This window comes from Cebidichthys violaceus, unplaced genomic scaffold (genome assembly GCF_023349555.1).
Source record: "Cebidichthys violaceus isolate CVI_PGR_0920_01 unplaced genomic scaffold, fCebVio1.0.p SCAF_71, whole genome shotgun sequence".
NCBI lineage: Eukaryota > Metazoa > Chordata > Actinopteri > Perciformes > Stichaeidae > Cebidichthys > Cebidichthys violaceus.
Genome location: NW_027176939.1, coordinates 140,001 through 160,000, shown reverse-complemented (window position 1 = coordinate 160,000; position 20,000 = coordinate 140,001). Strand labels below are relative to the sequence as shown.

Here is a 20,000-nt window from a genome sequence, read left to right as displayed (position 1 = left end):
GAGGAGAGTACCGTATAGGACGGAGTAGAGAACGGAAGAGTACATATGGACAGAGGGGGAGGACAACGTGAATCTGGATCCAGATAAAGAAGGCCGTCCGGTTCAGGTAGGAACCTTCCATTTAAATAAATGCCATCATCTTCGGTGCCGCGCTCCTCTTCCTCAGCCTCAGGCTTCATCACTTCCTGCTGTCTGTGTGAGAAATGTCTCTCGCTGCTGTCGGTTTCACTTTAAGTGCGTCCGTTCACATCCCTTCACAGTCTGATTAACTGCACCAGATGCTCAGTCGGATGATGATGATGATGATGATGATGATATAATGAAGCTGTAACAATGACACACTGGCACTCGCACAGAAAACACCACGTCGCACAACTCGTCTCCAGCTCAGCGTGCACACCTTTATTCACCCGACTGTGACACAAGACGTTTGATATCGACAGGTGGACGAGCGCACTGTTTCCAGATGTTGATGAGGACTTCTCTTATAACATAAGCAAGGTGTAACTTACTCTTATGGTCGTATTCAGATCCTCCTTGGTCCAACTTCATCATCTGTTGTTGGTATATTTGTGTATAACTTTATTTATTTTGTTGTTATGTCAGTGGATTTGTATATACTTTGGTAATTCTTTGATAATATTTAGTATTTCTTGTTTTTTGTGATTTTCCATGCAGGCAAAGCAGTATCAGAAGAAGTACTCAGATCAATTAGAAGCAAAAGTAACAACTTTTGACTTGTCACCATGTTTTGAACCTAAAATCTGCACTCTCTCCGCTGCATTTATTAAATATGATCACCCTTTAGTTTATGATGCATTTGTTTAGTTTTTATGAACAAAGTCCTTCTCGAGTCTTGGTGGTTTATAATTGTGTCTTTACCTCATCAGTGAGAATAAACCTGCTTCATGTCTTATTTCAGACTCTCCGTATACCTCATAGACACAACCAGTTTGATGTACTAATACTAACAGTGTATTAATACTGATAGTAGACTAACCACTACAAATATTGTAAAAAAAATTTACATCCATAATACTAGTAAGTTACACAAGAAACACATTAAAATCCAACAGTGCTCCACCTCAACCTGCTACAACGTAAAAGTTCTGCTTAAATGCATCAGGGATAATAATCCAGTAATGAAATGCATAATATGATATATGTTTTACTACGTGAAAGGTGAAGTATGAGCTAGTGGGCTTTCTAAATATCAGTCAACTGCTCATTATCTCATTATCTCATCATCTCATCATCTCATTATCTCATTATCTCATTATCTGGGGGGACAATAAATTCAAGAGGAGTATTTGTTGCTTGGACTCCTGTTTCATAACCCTTCCTCTTCAGTGGAGCGCTTCATATCACACCGGATGGAGCAGCGCAGCACATGGGCCACTATATGTTCCTCTGTTTTGGATTTTCAGGCTCTTTATTCCCTCAAAGGTCGGCTCTGTCGACTCGACTTACTAAAGTTTAAAACTCTTTTCATGGATGTAAAGTGAATCCTGTGTTTGTGTTAAAGCTGTAGAAGAAGAGAGCCGTGGTGATGAACGACTACATGACCGCTGCAGGATAGCAAAGCATCTCTGTCGTTCAGAAGAGCACCGGTGTGACTGACACACTTTGATATCTGCTTTAATATATTTAGAGCGTAACTCTCACACACACACACACACACACACACACACACACACACACACACACACACACACACACACACACACACACACAAGAAGGTGGTAGTGCAGTTGAAACACACGTTACTAGCCAGCTGCTTGCTATGTGCAAGTGTTATTTTAATAACGTCTACACTGTGTGTTTGTGTGTAAGTCGCCCAAAAACACTTTTTTCTTTCCTTTCCTTAATTCGTTTCCTAGCTCACAGCAGCATGCAGCTCGTGGTGACAGACGTCGTTCTGTCGCCACGTTTCCTTTCACAGCAGTTGTGCAGCATGCTGTGAAACGTTCACAACACGTTAAGCTGTTAGGCTGAAAAATGCTGTTGTGCATCTTTCTTTCTCTTCAGAGGAAGATGTGATTTCCTCTAGTGTGTTAAAGTATCGCTATGATTTAAATATAGCACGGTGTCTTAGTCCATTCATAGCTTCAGGAGTACGGCTTTTAAAACAAAACTGAAAAGGTCTCGCTTCTAAGTTTATTCTTCTCTTATGTCTGTTTGTGGAAAAAGCAAACCAGAAGACAAACACGAGCACAAAGGGTAAGATTAACATTATGGTTATGTCTTCTTGCATTATAGCTGAGAAGAGAGGGTCCTTGAGGAGGTTCAACCAGTTCCTGAAGTGATGATATTGTTTGTTTATGAAGTTTAAGAGTCCAGATTTTACAAAAATATGTCATTTTAAGAATAATAACCAGATAACTGAAGCTATTTGTGGATAAACCATCACAAGTCATTATTCCAGAGTATTTATAAATGATGCATGTTGGCTCATCTCTGCACCTCTCCACAGCCTCCATCACTTCTTTTTCTAACCGTAGAAACACCGGGGATGTTCGGTTTGCAAATAAATGTGACGTTTGTCCCATTTGGATTGGTAACCCAGCGGGGGGGTATGTGAGTAATTAAATATCAGACACACTTCCTAGAAACCACAGCCATTGGCTAAATTTTGGGGGGTGGTTTGTGACAGATGACACAGAGCTCTGCAGGTCAGATCGGTTACAGGAGCCTCAGTCTGCAGCTGACGATACGGCCGAGCCGATTTTCCTTCTTACGTCTTCATCATATGACAATGTGTGTGTGTGTGTGTGTGTGTGTGTGTGTGTGTGTGTGTGTGTGTGTGTGTGTGTGTGTGTCTTTGTGAGGTGTGAATGCCAAAGATAACCCTGGCTGTAGCCACAATCATAAATCTTACCTCAGCAGATAAAACCGGACTGACCCGCAGGAAACTGGACACGAAGAATCAGAAAGGGTTTACAATGAATTCATGGGCCGTTTAATCTGAGCAGCTGCTGATGCCAGCAAACACCACACCGGTAGAAGACACTTTGATCGCTTACAGTTTAAGAACTGCATTTAAAATGTTGAAATTCTGCAGCAACATAAACAATTCAATGGAACAGCTGTGGTTAGAGGCTAGCTCTGCACATCTTCACGCTGCATTAGCCAGGATAAGCACTGGTGTGCAAGGCCACTGACCTCCTCTGTCGGTGTGTTAAACTGCTCCACAAAAGAGGGATAGTTTATGGACAGTTGGTGACAGGAGTTGAGCAATAAATTGTGTGAACTAATTGTCTGCTATCTAGCCTGCCGGCTCTGAGAACTTGTTTCCCCCTTCAGTCCCTCTTCATTGAATGAAATAATGTTTTACTTGTCTCTTGCTATGTTTATGGTGATCGTCATGCACCAAAGCACCGAGGCAGATTCCTATATGTGATCTGATTTATCAGCTGGTATCGGACTAAACTGGTCATTTCCAGTGTCACTGCCATGCTGGTCTAAACGGCTCAGGTCCAGCTTCAAACTTCTCTAAACTGAGAATGTTAGTTTGTTTACGTGTGGTGCCTGGTTTCACAGATCGTCTGACCAATCGCCAACTGCCTGATATAAAACCGTCTGGGTCGTTACTTTGTTGTTGGACGGTTTTCAATGCTGGTTTCGACCGTCTCCGTGCAAATGCAGTAACAGATGTGTGGCAGTATTTATAGCAACTTCTTAGATCAGCAACTTACTGTAAGACCGAAGGGTTGGTTGTGTGTGTGTGTGTGTGTGTGTGTGTGTGTGTGTGTGTGTGTGTGTGTGTGTGTGTGTGTGTGTGTGTGTGTGTGCTGTAACAAGATCTGAGAGGACAGGAGGACAGAATTAAAACGACCCTGTCACCACACCATTCATCACACACGCACATACCAACACATATCTCTGATTCATACTGATCATACAGGAAAACATGTCCGACTGCACTCTTGATACGACTCTGTTTTCAGTACGTCTTACGTTCACATTGTAAAAATTACAAAATTAAGCGCAGGATATCAATCACAGGATATAGTGGAGTACAGTCTTTAAAACGTAAAGGCTGAAGGAGTCCCGGAGAAGGCTTCAATAGTCACTTCGGGATGTTCAGAGGGGTCCTTGTTGTGGTTTAAGTTGTCCTTGAGGAGATTCTATGGGTCCTTAAGGAGGTTCAAATGGTCCTTGAGGCATTTTCAGAGGTCCTTGAGGTATTTTCAGAGGTCCTTGAAGAGATTGTAAGGCTTCCACTGTCCCAGAATTCAACATTGGTGACTTGAGGGGTTCCTGAGGTGGTTTCAGTGGTTCAGTTGGTTCTTGTGTTATTTGAGTGAGAAGGTCCTGAAATGTTCTTCTAAGGTTTTTTAAGGTGGTTCTACTGGTCCTTGCGTTGGTTTCAATGCTGGTTGAGAAGGTTGTAAAGGCGTCACTATGGTTCAGAAGGGGGTTTAGAAACAGCCCCCCACCACAACTCTCTGATCACAAAATTGGAGGGGCCCCAAGGGTCATGGTGAAGTCTTTCTTGATAAAACACCAAGGTTACTCAAGGGAGCTCCAGTGGTTCTCCTGGATGTTTCAGAGGGTCTTGCAATAGATTCAGAATTCCTTGTTTTCTGTGAGTGGTCCTTCAGGAGGTCCTGAGGTCTTTTAAGGTCTAATGATTGAGGTGGTTACAGTGGTCTTTCAGGAGGTTGCAGGGGTTCCTCTGTCCCACAATACAATGCTTAACATGGAGGAAGTAGTCACAAGTTAATAACAATGAAAATATGACCGCTGGTTTGGTGGTGTACTTCAGTTAGTCCTGATCACCTCCACCTCCTCCGCCAGCATGAGAGCAGCATCCCTGACTGACAAATTATCGGTACGGTTTAGTTATTGAGAATTTGTTCAAACATACTCTAAATTCCCGACTTTCCCCAAACTCCCTAAACTGTCACCCACAGACACCTAGAGGGTCACCTAGCCTACCCCCTTCTGAGACCCTTTATACTGTTAAGTACACTCTGTGCACTAATGCTGACAGTGCACTCATACAGGTAGCACACAGTAAATTCATGTTCGGTACTGTTTTGTACTAACATGATATGATACAAACTGTCCATCAAACTGACGTTTGAAGCTACTACTCGATACTGCTGTAGGAGAACTGTCTACCTCAGCGGCTTGTGTTGGAGTCCACCTCAGGGCCCTTTGCTGCTTGTCATTCCCTTTCTCTTTCCTGTCTGTCTCTCACTATCAAATAAAGCAGAAAGAAATGCACAAGCGTTTTAGGGATGACAATTCTCCAGGAGTTTAAATTTAGTCTACCAGCATTACATCCTCGTTGTGGCTGCATTATTGAAGTTGAAGCTTTTTATTTTGGCAGCTCCACCAAAATGACACATTGCACCATCTTTAAATAGACACTAATTTGTATTTACAATCAAAAGTAATCTCCCATCTAATAGCAGCACAGTGACTGTGATCTGAGCTGTTTTGTGTCAGGCTCCGTACATTTGATTGAAGCACTGTGTCGTGTCATGCTGTTCTGACTTAGCGGTAACTTAACAATGAGCTGTCGTGATGAATACAGACAATGACTCACAGCTCTGCTATATGAGGATAAACTCACACAGCAGCATCATTCACAGCACACTGCTAATCCACAGCTATCTTAATGTCAGTCGGAAAATACACCCACAGCTGACCTGGCCTGGCCTGGTCTAACCAAACCCCTCGATCCAGTTTATTCAGATCAACATTTAAGGGTTATAACTGGATTCAAAACATGTCTCAATGGATTATAGTGCATTTATAATGGGTTAGAATGGGTTATAAGGCATTTAAAATGGGTTATAATGGGTTATAAAGCATTTATAGTGGGTTAGAATGGGTTAGAAGGTATTTATAATGGGTTATAAGGCATTTATAGTGGGTTATAATGGGTTATAAGGCATTTATAGTGGGTTATAGTGGGTTATAATGGGTTATAAGGCATTTAGAATGGGTTATAAGGCATTTATAGTGGTTATAATGGGTTATAAGGCATTTAGAATGGGTTATAATGGGTTATAAAGCATTTATAATGGGTTATAAGGCATTTATAGTGGGTTATAATGGGTTATAAGGCATTTATAGTGGGTTATAATGGGTTATAATGGGCTATACGGCATTTATAGTGGGTTATAATGGGTTATAAGGCATTTAGAATGGGTTATAATGGGCTATAAGGCATTTAGAATCGGTTAGAATGGGTTATAAGGCATTTATAATGGGTTATAATATGTTATAAGGCATTTATAGTGGTTATAATGGGTTATAAGGCATTTATAGTGGGTTATAATGGGTTATAAGGCATTTATAATGGGTTATAATGGGCTATAAGGCATTTAGAATGGGTTATAATGGGCTATAAGGCATTTAGAATGGGTTATAATGGGCTATAAGGCATTTAGAATGGGTTAGAATGCATTATAAGGCATCTAGACTGGGTTGAAATGGGTAACACTTAATTTAGTATGACTTAAAGTACATCCAGAGTGGGTTAGGATGGGTTAGAAGGCATTTATATTGGGTTATAATATGTTATAAGGCATTTATAGTGGTTATAATGGGTTATAGGGCATTTATAGTGGGTTATAATGGGTTATAAGGCATTTATAATGGGTTAGAATGGGCTATAAGGCATTTAGAATGGGTTATAATGGGCTATAAGGCATTTAGAATGGGTTATAATGGGCTATAAGGCATTTAGAATGGGTTAGAATGCATTATAAGGCATCTAGACTGGGTTGAAATGGGTAACACTTAATTTAGTATGACTTAAAGTACATCCAGAGTGGGTTAGGATGGGTTAGAAGGCATTTATATTGGGTTAGCATGTGTTAGAAGTAATTTACAGTGGGTACAGTTCAATTAGCATGGGTTAAAATGGGACACAGTACATTCAGAGTGGGTCATGTAACAAACCGTCTCTGCAATCGTGGGATTTGTTCTCTCCCTTTACAAGTGTCCTCCAGTGTCTGTTGCTACAGTGCAGCCTCTGTTACTTGAATGAACTGTATTTTATTGTTTACTGTTGTCGGCAGCACATCCTTTTGGTGGATTACATTCAGAAGTTACTCTTGTTGGCTGTTGTTGCACTCGCTGTGGCGCGGTGAGTGTGTTCGTCTTCGGTCCACTCTCCACCGCCGTCTGTGCTGTTCACAGAGAACCATCACGCGGTACAGATGAGGGTCTGACACTGAACTGACATGACAGGAGTGCACATAAATTAGGTAAATAACATAATGCATGTTTCACTGCTCTTACCCACACAAACAGCTCAGCGACGTGGAGCAGAGACAGACGGCGGAGAGATGGAGAGTTGACACCTGCGTGAAAGCTGACGTAAAATTCATCGGATCGAGCTCAATGTAGCCGAAACCGATCAATTAAAAACTGCTTTGATCAACAAAATAATTGGTTTGATGGGTCTATAGTGTATTTAAAATGGGTCAGAATGGGTCTACCTAACTAAACTTGGACAGATGGACAAAAACAGTAACTTCTCCTCCTCCTCCTCCTCCTTCTCCCCTTCTTCTTCCTCCTCCTCCTCCTCCTCCTCCTCCTCCTCCTCCTCCTCCTCCTCCTCCTCCGTCAGGGCTGATTCGGTTACTCTCAGTGTTTCCTCCCACACTATGTTGTTATGAAAGAATTCACTGCAGGGCTTCTACAAGCTGTGACTATAAACATAAACAGATAGAAGGAATAAACTTTTGCTTCATCCGATCTACTTTTTGTATTTGTGTATACTCTGTATGTATACTGCGTATGTATACTGTGTATGTATACTGCGTATGTAACACCTCATGTATTCACACCGTCACATGCAGCACTACTTTTCCTCAAACGGCCCATCCGCACACATGCATGTTACAAAAGCGATGTGCACGACTCTTGGTTTTAAATGCGTGTCGCAGCGCTCTCAGCTACCCTCTGCCTCTTTAAATGGAGATGAACTCTTACTGGCCCTGTGGCAACTGAGCACATGGACTCATTATGCGAGCCACACATTCACCTTCTTGCTCTCGTTTTGTATTAACTCCGTCTGCCCCCAGCAGCTGCAGCTCCATATGTTCTTCATGCTTGTTACTGTAGAGCAAATCAGCTGCTCACATCTCCAGGTTGAAATGACATAAATATCAGTGGGAGTCGGATTTCTGTCATTTGCGCTTCTTTGCCAAGAAGGGCGGATTTACCGACCTGCTTCCGTTAACACGACCGGTTACCGGTCCAACAGTTGATCAACATATTACTAGACCGACTGGAAAACTGGCTGCTTTGTGTCTAGACGTGATCATGTATCCGAGAGGACAAATATGACATGCAGAGTTCCCCAAGGCTCCGCTCTGGGGCCTCCTCTGTTTACCATCTACATGTTTCCACTGACTGTGGAAAACAACAAAGTAAGTTTGTGCGTTGTTGAACATAAGTCTGTTAGTTTGTCCCCGTTGTCCTGGGACAGAGGACGTCGTATGTGTACAGATTGTAAAGCTCTCTGAGGTACATTTGTGATTCAGGGCTATACAAAAAAAATGTAATTGAATTGACCATAAATTTGCAGATGACACACACATTTGCATATCACCAGGGGACTATGGTCCAATACAAGCACTGAGTCCATTGATGTTTTTTTCAGTTGATCAAAGACGAGACTGAGGTAGTGGAGCCAAGGATCAATGATTAAAAGTCAGAGCTCAACTTCCATTGGTAATGTAATAAACCACAGACTGAGCCAGACATCTATGGAGCTATGGACTCAGACTTGAGACTCAAACCTGTCACTTTAAGAACAATGTTTTAGGATTAAGGGACTTACAGTGTGTCTTGTCCATGCATTTATCTTCTGTAAGCTGCTGCTTGAGTCCTCAAGACCAAAAGCTAATGGATCACATCAGTCCACTTATGAGGTCTTTTGACCGGCTTCCTGTATGTCAAATAATTGACTTTATAATCTACTGCTTCATTACCAGGTTGTCTGGAACAGGTCCGCTTTCTGTCCCCAGAGCCCAACCCAAACACAGAGACTGTTCAGTTGATATGAACCATACTGTATATCTGGAGCAGTATCACAGATAACTGCACGTCAGCTGCAACCCTCACTTCTTTTAAATCAAGGCTGCAGTCTCTTGTGCCCTTTATCAAGTCGTTTATTGTACTGCACTGTAACTTGTATTCTTGCATTACACCTGCCTTATTCTATTTTTTTAATTTAAATGTCCTTGTTTAATGTGTTTCTTTTGCACTTTGTCTTTTGAGGTTTTATGCAGAAGCTCTTTGAATTGTCTTGAATATTAATCAATTCTGTTATTTATTTCTCAAATCAAAGCCTGTATTTGGTCTTGTTCGTGACTTCCTACTCAAACCTTAGAGAAATAGTAACATTGAATGTTTTATTTGTTATCCAGACCGGGTTGTGTCTTCAAAGGTATTTTCATAGTTTCACAGGTGTCTCCAGCTTGCCTGGAATCATGAAATGTTTTCTTCAAGCGAAGCCGACATTGAAATGAAATATGTACGTTCCATTAAAGAAGAAGGCGAGAGTGGAGTGGTGGAGTTTATAGAAATGTTATATTCAAATATTAGTTTCACCCTGGGAAATTTTTTTATTATTTACTCCAGAGAGTACACATCTGTAAGATCACAAAGTGTTTTTAATATTCTCTCTGTATGAACATACAAAGTATTAAAGATCTTGTCCATGTCGTTTTGAAGTGACGTCCCCTTTGTTGTTTGAGGTTGGACGGACAGCCAATCACCTCCAGTGATGTGCCAAAAACTAAAGAACACACAAATCAATAACGGTGTCCTCAGATATTGTAAATCCATTATTCAGACTCTCTCTGTCTGTTTCCAGGAAGTGGGTGTGGTGCAGTGGGCGGGGCTTTGCCAGGGCTAATTGGCGCCACTGGTCCCTCGGTGATGATGAAACCATTCCTGACGTTTCCTGTCGAGACGCCGCCGCCAGTCGGTCTTTTTCCAAACTTCAACACGGTATGATCCCGTGTGTGTGTTCTTGTACATGTGACTTAATGGGGACCAATTTGAGTTTTAGAAAAGTGAGGACATTTTGGCAAAGGCCTGTTTCATGGTTCAGACTTGGACGGTCCTCACTAAGATAGAAGATAGAAGACAGAGATAGAAGTACAGGGTGTGTGTGTGTGTGTGTGTGTGTGTGTGTGTGTGTGTGTGTGTGTGTGTGTGTGTGTGTGTGTGTGTGTGTGTGTGTGTGTGTGTGTGTGTGTTTACGTACGTACGTGTGTGAGGGACAGTAACAGTGACAGGGAGCTGTAGCTGAAGGCGGTACAGACTGATTGTGATAAAGAGACCTGTCACTCTGTCAGCATCACTCTGTCATCACTGTTCTGCTGACCTCTGACCTCTGTGTGTAACCCCTGCAGATGGACCCGGTGCAGAAGGCCGTCATCAACCACACCTTTGGCGTTAGTTTGGTTCCCAAGAGGAAACAGGTCATCTCATGCAACGTCTGCCAGCTGAGGTTTAACTCTGACGTAAGTGTCAGTGTTTGTGTTTCTATGTGTGTTTAACCTGTTTACTAAATCTGATTCTTCACATTACTGTACGCTTCTATGATCATCTCCCTGTCATGTCTGCATCTGCACATCTGCGTTCTGGTCATGCTGCGATCTAAATGTCTGAAGCACATTTAAAAGTCTGACATTTCTGGAAATCCTCTTATTTTCTGTCTTCCCCAGAGTCAGATGAGAACATCAGGTTTTTCACGACATACTACATGTAAATCAGACATCTTTGAAGTTAGGGTTAGCAGCTTCCCCTCTGCTTCTAGTTGTGCTAAGCTATAGGCTGAATATCCTGCTTAGAGATGAAACTGATATCCATCTTCTCATCTAAATGTGTAGGAGACAGACAGAGAGGGGACATTAGAGTTCAAACGGGATTCCCGGGAACACACGTCCATCCCGACAAATATGATATCATGAAAACAAGAAAAACTAGTTACGCTCTAGGCATAAACCAATTAGTACTGCTTAAAATATGCCATACGCGTTTTGACTGAAGCTGAAGTTATACCGTAATCAAATTCCTGAGAATTCCTGAGATAGTGCGCTTCCCTATATTCCTCGTTTGCTTATTTGCTTAAGTTTGCTAAAAAATAAAGTTATCACTCGCTTATAAATGTTATCTCATTAGCAACTTAAATCTGTGGTTTTTGGGGGAAAAATTAAAACAGTATTAAAGAGAAGAATATAATATAAAAGTATTATTTACCTTTTAGCTAATATTAGCATAGCTAGCTGTAAATGCTTGCTGAATGACCAACATTTTCAGTGTATTTTCTCACTTTTTTCATTTTTGTCAGAGCTAGGCTAACAGTTTCCTCCTGCAACCAGTTTCTGCTAAGCTAGGCTAATGACCCTCCTTGTCTAAATGCAGATTAACTGTCTGAAGTTGACGCTGGACTCGTCCTTTAAGGAGATTTCCTGAGGACATGATTCACATTTTTATTTGCACTTTTCCTTATGATGCTTGATTTAAGTGAGACTGATATTTTTGAGGCTTTTTTGTTTTTCTATACTGGATCAGGCATTCCTGCAAAACAGCAGGTTAGCATAATCAGGTGTAACCCCTGCCGTCTATATTATTACAGCGCAGTTTAAATGACACTCAGCTCATTCACACAGTGACTGCTAAGAGGTGCAAGCTGCATCGTTGACACGCCAGTCAAACGTGACTAATTTATGAGCCGTTAAAATTAGCATGAGTGAACATGAAAACAGGAATCACTGTTGAGGAGAGGAGACAAGGAGAGGAGTAAAAGGGCAGCATTAAGTCAGTCTAATAAACTGATTAAAAAGCTGAATCATAGAGCTTACAGACAGTCACACGAGGACACTGTTGACCTGGAGGTTTGTTTCAGTGTACTGACTCTGTCACTCTGCGATTGTTACAATGCGTGGTGACACCTAACACGACCGATGATGTTTTCACCGTGTAGAGTTGTTCTGTTTATCTGAACTGCTCACACGTACACAATTCAGGGTTCACATTTAAAGTCCATATACATCCAGACACAGGTGAAAGACTCCATCTCCACCTGGTAGTAGCAGGTGTGTGGATATCTTATTTGGATAATGACAAAAACAGAAAGCAACCTGTATGTCTGACAAGTAAAGCCAACGTGAAAGTGGCTTGAACTTGCATTCTTACTAATGGCCAGCAGGGGGCGACTCCACTGGTTGCAAGAAGAAGTCTGATTGTATAGAAGTCTATGAGAAAATGACTCTACTTTTCTCTCACTAGGTTTCAGTCTTCTTCAATACAGCGTGATGTTATTTTAGTAGATAATGGTGCATTTAGAGTACAGTAGACCACACAGCAGTGGATGATTTAGGGCGGGGCTACCTTAGTTCAAAGCACCACTGCACAGCTCACAGGGCTGAAAGCTCTTCCTCTTGTTTAGACAGCAGACGTGAAATGTCAAATTAGGGAGAAGTGAAGTTACCAGACCTCTGCAGCCTGCTCCTCATCTCTGCCCGAGGCTATACACATTAGCTGCTGCTAGCGTGATGCACTGTGATGGTTGAGTTGTATTGTGAGTAATGTAGGAGCCAGGATGAAAAAAAGATGATACGTCTGATTCTGCTGCATCAAATCTACAAAAATAAAAGATTGTCCCGAGTCTCTGGAGCTAGTTGAGGTGTTTATACAAGAAGTGACATCAGGACTTCTCTAGATGGCAGAAACAAACAGAAATGTAACACGTTTCTGTCTCTTGCTTCAGTCTCAGGCAGAAGCTCATTACAGAGGCAGTCGTCACGCCAAGAAAGTCAAGTCTCAGGAGAACAAGACCAAGACCAAGCAGACGATCGCCGGAGAGACCAATGAGAGGGTCACGAGTCCTGTTTGCCCCGCCCCTCCTGTCTCAGCTAACTGCAGCACCAATCAGCACACAGGTTGATTTTAATAACACGGATGTGAACACTGTTAATGTTGAGGACGGTTTGTAAGATGTTTTCATTTCTTCCTCCTCTCTGTCCTCCCTCCAGATCTCTTATCCAGCCTCGCCGACTCCTTTCCTCTCAAACCCTTCCGCCTCCCCTGCTCCTCCTCCCCTTCTTCCTCCGCCTCCCCCTCCTCCAGCAGACCAGGGAGCGAGCCTCCTCCCTCCAGTCCCCCCACCGCTCTCCCCGCCTCGGGCCTCTTCTCCACTTCTTCCTCCTCTCCCCCGTCTTCCAAAGCCTCTCAGCTTCCCGCTCCTCCGGCTCCTGTCAGCTCCTCTTCATCAGCTCCTCCTCCTCCTCCTTCCCAGGCCTCCTCCCAGGACGCTCCTCTCTCAGCGGAGTCGGAGGAGGAGAAGGCAAAGAAGCTGCTGTACTGCTCTCTGTGCAAAGTCGCCGTCAACTCTCTGTCTCAGCTGGAGGCTCATAATGCAGGTGAGGAGGAGCGAGGAGACGTCTGATCCGACACCATTTATTACTTCTTCAGCAGGAGCTTGAGGGATTTTGTAGCATCTTTGAATGCATCGACTAAGAGAGCTTTCAACACTCACCACGTGATGATGATTATTATTACAGCATGTTTCAATTCTCTGGGCTGGAAAGAGGAAACTCTGTCTTAGAACTGATGGATGATTTGAAAAAGGAGCAGCAGGGTTTGTGATTGTCATCGTGTTTCCTGTTTAATAGAACTTTGGTTTCCTTGTGTCCCGTTTGCAGGTTCAAAGCACAAGACGATGCTGGAGGCTCGGAGCGGCGCCGGGCCGATCAAGGCCTACCCTCGAACCGGAGCCAAGCTGAAGAACGTCGGCGGCTCGGTGCTGAAGGGCTCCGGCCTGCAGAACAAAACCTTCCATTGCCAGATCTGTGACGTCCACGTCAACTCCGAGATCCAACTCAAGCAGGTAGAAACGTCTTTCACTGTTCCTCTCCAGATCTACAAACAACCTCCTCCGGATCAGACTCATGGTAAAGCAGCTTAAAGCATTGAAGCTTGAACTTAATATTCAGCTTTTAGTTGATGCTGGGGACCATTGTTCCACCGCATTAGACAGCAAACAAGTGAAACAACTCATAAATGAAGCAGCGGTGTAGTTTGCAGCATAGCCTTTACTCTAGAAGACGTTTCAGAGACGTGTTATTTTCTGTATTTGACTTGATGAATTCTTTACGGGATTTTAAAATGATTATTGATTCTTTGTTCTCTAAATGTTTTATTTTATTTTGGAAAACGTCTTCTCTCGTCATTCTCTTTCGCAAATTTGCTTTATTACCATAAAACCTAAATAAGACAAATCATAAATTGATAAAATGATTTAGGCCTTTTTCACAGAATACATTGTTGACACAGGTGTAAATAATCAAATGAATGGTGGCTGAATTCCCGGTACTGGACTTATTTTCGGGCACTTATGAATCATTTTGCATTGTCGACTGTTGTTTTTGCATCTATAAAATGCATCGTGGGACTGTTGGCGTAAACTAGGCTACATGTTGCTTCATGGACACTACTCTTTACCATTGTGAAATGTTACACACTTTAAACACACATTAGAATAAAAGGTCGTCGTAAATATGGTGCCGTAGTTTACCAATGTGATGTATTAGAAGAATATCGATGTTTGTTGTTGTTGCAGCACATCTCCAGCAGGAGGCACAAGGACAGAGTGGCGGGAAAACCCAGCAAACCCAAATACAGTCCTTATAACAAACCACAGCGCAGCTCGCTCACAGTAAGTGTCTCTCTACCTCTCTCTCTCTGTCTCTCTCTACCTCTCTATCTCTCTCTCTCCCCCCTCTTTCTGTCTCTCTCTCTCTGTCTCTCTGTCTGTCTCTCTCTCTCTCGCTCTCTCTCTCCCCCCCTCTCTCTCTCTCTCTTTCTCTATCTCTTCGTCTCTCTCTGTCTCTCCCTCTCCCTCTCTCTCTCTCTCTCTGTCTCTCTGTCTGTCTCTCTCTCTCTCGCTCTCTCTCTCTCCCCCCCTCTCTCTCTCTCTCTTTCTCTATCTCTTCGTCTCTCTCTCTCTCTCTCTCTCCCTCTCTCTCTCTCTCTCTCTCTCTCTCTCTGTCGCTCTCTCTCCCCCCCTCTCTCTCTCCCTTTCTCTGTCTCTCTCTGTCTCTCTCTCTCATTCAAATTCACATCTGCTTTATTGGTTTGAACCACAATTAAGTAGAGTATAGTGCAGATCAATAAATGCATCAATAAAATAGATCAAAGCTGCTATAAATCAATACTTGAGGACTGTAACAAATTACATTTTTATTTGCTCCTGGGTCAATTGTTTAATACTTTTAGTTGATTTTGTATTTACTAAATTTTTAAAAAAATCTCTCCTCTCCTTGTTGCCACTCCTCTCCTCTCCTCTCCTCTCCTCTCCTCTCCTTGTTGCCTCTCTTCTCTTGGTTTCCTCTCCTCCCCTTGTTTCCTCTCCTTGCCTCCTGAAGGAGTTGGTGAAGCCCTCCCTCTCTCCGCCCTTCCTCTCTAATCCCTTTGGTCCTCCGCCCTCCTCCCTCACTTCCACCATCTCCCTTCCTCCCGCCCCTCTCTCCTCCTCCCTCCTCACTCCCACCTCCTCCCGCCTCACCCCAACCATCTCTCTCTGTCCTCGCCCTCCAACCTCCTCGTCCCTCTTCACCGCCTCCTTCCTGCGTCCGGCTCCTGGACCAATGAGAGCGAGCCAAGGATCGATCCTCTTCGCACCCTACTGATGGCAGCGTCGGCGGGGGGGGGGGGGGGGGGGGGGGGTCGGACCCGGTGACTTTCGGACCCTTTCTATTCTGACCTCCAGTTTGTTGGAGAGACATCAGCTCTGCCATCACGTCTGCAGGGATTCAAACCTGCAACCTCTTTCAAAAGAAGACTTGAGGAGACGGAACCCTCACCTGTCTGGATCTCCTCCTCGGCTCTGAAACGTCACAGCATCCGGCGGTGATTTTATCCGAACCAGAACAGAACAGAGACTGAAAGTGTTCCACACGTTCTTTAACACAGTCAGGGAAAAGTCCTGGAAACGTTACAGAATCAGCCCAACATTTCTAAAAGCAATAAGGGGTCCTGGAAAAAAAAAACATTTTTTGTAATTTTGATGCTACAGATTCAGCTCATTCAACTCGTGCATGAAAACATAGAATATTTACATTTGTTTCTTCTTTGACCCCAAAGTACCTCATCGTGTTTGACAAACGACTCTTTGTGGCAGCTGGAATCTACTGAAAACAAAGCTAGGGTTTGTTTAGAAGATATTTTGGTTTGATTGAAATAAGAAGAATTCAGAACGAGGATTCGGGAGGAACCAGAATTTCCAAGAATCTAAAAAATATCTCAAACAATCCTCGAAACCCGCTCCTGGATAAAGCTCTGTGATTCACAGGCTAACGATGCAGCTTGTGTTGAGACCAACCACAAAGAAGAAGACAAAGACAAGACGGTGCGGACTCGGTTCAGGTCTGTTTGGGTCCTCAGAGTTCGGAGGAGAGCTAACCGTGAACGAATGCTACTGCAGATGTCGTTGAGTCAGATAAACAGTGGACAGACGTCCTCCCTCAGTCGTCCCTGCACTAACGCTCGACTCGTTCCTAACCAAGCCCACAGGTTTCTACTGAAGACATACATCTTTCATAGCAACTTACAAATATAAAGTGAAAAAAAAGAATTCATATAATTCATTCAGCTTTTTGCCAAAAAACATTCAAATTTAAATACATTTAGAGTAAAAAACTAAACAAATCATCTTAACAAATGTGTATTATGTGTGTAATTGCATGTAACCCTTCTCAAACTACCCTAAATATCACCAAGGACATCAGCTGTCCTCCACGGAGTCTACAGCCCTACCAAGGAGGACTTATCCTGTACTGGAGCAGCGATAAGAGGCGGTCGACAGGTCCGCTCCTTCCATTTAAGCTCCCAAAACCCTCCAACTACGAGCCTTAACAGAAGCCTAGCGCTGACTCAGTAGCTGTACGTTTGGACCCAGACTTTGAAATGAGACATAGACGGCTGATGTCCACACTACTGCTGTCCTCTCTACAGACTCACTCTGCACTCCGGACCCGGCTACTTCCCGGTTTTACAATGAAAGAGGCCTTTCGTCCTGACTGTTGCCTGGTGGGAACAGTCACTTCCTGCTGTCACTGAATCTGACCAGAACTTTCTGGAGTTTTTAAGGCGTCTTGAGCAGCAACTTTTACTCGACCCGAGGAACTTCTTAAGACCTTTAACTCATTACTGGAACTGTTCACAGCCTGTCACAACACAGGAACCCTTTTCTTAACGAAGCTTACTCACTCTCCACGAGGAAACGGAACAGGAGCTCTGATGAGTTACTTTACTGTGTATGATGTAAATATGAACCCAAAGCTTTGTCACCACTTTCAAACAACGGCATGATCTTTCCGTCCAGAGCCTCACTACCTTTCCTCTAGCGCCACCCTCAGGATACACGTCACACATTTAGCTCTGCTCCTAGCGAGGCTCTGAGAACACCCAATAATGAACATGTGTGACAAAATATTCCTCCTCTTACTATCTTTACTCTGAGCTTTCACCTGCATCTGTCTCTGACTTCGGATGTTGATAGTCCTCCTTGATCCGTCCTCTGGCTCCTGTCCCTGGCTTTGATCCGGTGTTTCCAGACAGATGATGTTCTATTCCTTCAGTCTCTTGTAGCTGAGGTGTATTTCTATTTATCTATTTATTATTTATTCTTTTATACAAGTATACCGAGGCTGAACTCGCCACCCATGACGGTTGACGTCTGAGCAGAGACTGCCTGCTGTAGGTGGTGAGTGCATGCAGCCCTCCACACACTGACAGACTTTAAAGAGCTCAAGGGATCACCGACCCACGCTGTCTGTAAATGTGAACCGTTTGAGGATGGGAAAGGAGCTTCTCAATGGAAGAGAATTTCACCTGTAAGTGGCTTAAAGTGTGTCGCTACTTTGTCAGCTTGTATGGCTTCCTGCCTGCTGCTGCTGCACCCAACCAGCTCTGGATAACTTAGGTCTCTGTGCGACCCTGTGATCGTAAATCATCTCACTTGTAGGTCCATAACCGCACCTAGGGGCATCTGCACAAGCAGAAATACAATAAAATAGATATCTCAAATAAGAAAATGTTTAAATAGTGACTTTATGATGGAAGGAAACGATAGATATAATGAATTATACAGTCATAACCAAACAAAACAGCAGTAATTGATCCTCACATAAATGCTTTGCTCATAAATGAAACAATAACTTTCTATTTCCTAATCATGTGTTTTGTTTTAGTGTTGGCTGCTCTGTTTCCATCATCCTTCATGTCTCAGACGTAGGTCATGTGACGAGGCCTGAGCTACAGCCCGTGACTACAGAAGTGTCGATGTAGTTGAAAGCTTGAGTAGACCTTTTGAGTTGAGATTATTTCGTCACACAAACTGAATCTCCCTGCTCAACGTCAGCATGTTGTCTTGCCTCGCCATCGATTTCATATTGTGGGTGTAATGAACACAGCAGCCTGTAGGGGGCACCAGCAGAACCTTCCTTTTTGCATCAGACCTCTATGTAGTGATTTTAAAAAGAACAGGTGGTTCAGGAGGAACCATAGAAAACGTGTCACCTTTAAAGTTAAAGACGAGGTGTATAAGCTCCTCCTCCTGATCATGTAACTGGAGGGTTTTTTGTGGGGAGTCCACTTCAGTCTGAAGGCTCTTCTCTGATTGGACTGAACCACCTGGAGGGAGAGTCGCTCTGCTATCAGATAATTGAATGAAGCGATGAGTGTGGAAAGGGCTTGAGTCTAATTGGCTGGAGTAGACTTAAAGGAGAAGTTCACAGAATATGTACATGGACTAGTGTTGTATTAGGACTCAACATAAAAGGAATACATAATATGTTAGCCATTCCACAGCTGCTGTTTTTGTAAGTACACACACATATGTAGAAGCTGTTTGAGTGCACAAAATGTATCATTTTTTCATGCAAAAAGGAATGTTTGGTGTTTCTTAAAACAAAGTCCACCATCTAAACATGTTGGGTTTTAAACCAGCCAAACTTTTCAGAACAGTTTCAGAAGTTAGTGCTGAAGAATGTGACACTAAACAGACGACCAGGCAGCTACAAGACCGACTCCAGGTTACTAATGAGACAAGCAGGAAGTGGCTGATTGAGGGCGATTACTTTCTATGGTTTCAAGCGGTCGATGCTTTCTGTCTGTCTTCCTGCCTCCTCCTGAAGAACTTGAAGCATCTCAGTCTTCCAATAATGAACAGGTTTAAGGACAATATGTGTGTGTGTGTGTGTGTGTGTGTGTGTGTGTGTGTGTGTGTGTGTGTGTGTGTGTGTGTGTGTGTGTGTGTGTGTGTGTGTGTGTGTGTGTGTTTATCTATGCAGTATTTTGGTCTCACGGGGCAGTAACGTCAATCAATCTCATCAACATGCAAACTGTAAAAAGAAGACAACGTGTCAAACCAAATGTTTGTAAAATGAACCTCTGAACTCAACTGAACTTCCTCCTCTGTCCGATGATGTCATCGAGATGCAATAATGTACAGATCAGCTGCAGCTTTTCTATCCGCTCCGCTTCCTTATCAGCAATACGGAGGCCTGAGAGTCTTGATCCTGGTCCGAGTCTTGATACTGGTCCGAGTCTTGATCCTGGTCCGAGTCTTGATCCTGGGGTTGTAATACTGGAATGAAATTTGTTTCCTAGTTGACAGGATATCAAATTTTCATTTCTGTTTAAACTGTCGAAATGTTTTTGCCGAAAAACTGAGTATGTATGAATGTCTGTGTGTGTGTGTGTGTGTGTGTGTGTGTGTGTGTGTGTGTGTGTGTGTGTGTGTGTGTGTGTGTGTGTGTGTGTGTGTGTGTGTGAGGGCGTGTTTTACCTGCCTTGTGGGGACACGGTTTGATCTCACACAGTGTGTGGGGACTCACCTTCCTTTTGGGGACAAAATGGAAGGTATTGTAAATCATTACATTTTAGGGTGAATACTTTGAAGAGGTTTAGAGTTAGGTTTAGGTTTAGTTTAAGGTAAAGGTTAGGATTGG

At 43.2% G+C, this 20,000-nt stretch overlaps 1 protein-coding gene across 1 annotated transcript in view; it reads left to right on the top strand.

Moving 5' to 3' along the window:
- Positions 1–15,697, top strand: part of znf385b (zinc finger protein 385B) — a 43,346-nt gene extending 27,649 nt beyond the window's left edge. Inside the window, exons 5-11 of the mRNA XM_068736673.1 lie at positions 9,851–9,987; positions 10,395–10,505; positions 12,758–12,929; positions 13,023–13,409; positions 13,692–13,876; positions 14,609–14,704; positions 15,414–15,697. Of these exons, the coding sequence (XP_068592774.1) occupies positions 9,851–9,987; positions 10,395–10,505; positions 12,758–12,929; positions 13,023–13,409; positions 13,692–13,876; positions 14,609–14,704; positions 15,414–15,677 (1,352 nt within the window). The 3' untranslated portion in view covers positions 15,678–15,697. The remainder of the gene's footprint in view (positions 1–9,850; positions 9,988–10,394; positions 10,506–12,757; positions 12,930–13,022; positions 13,410–13,691; positions 13,877–14,608; positions 14,705–15,413) is intronic.
- Positions 15,698–20,000: the final 4,303 nt, after the last annotated feature.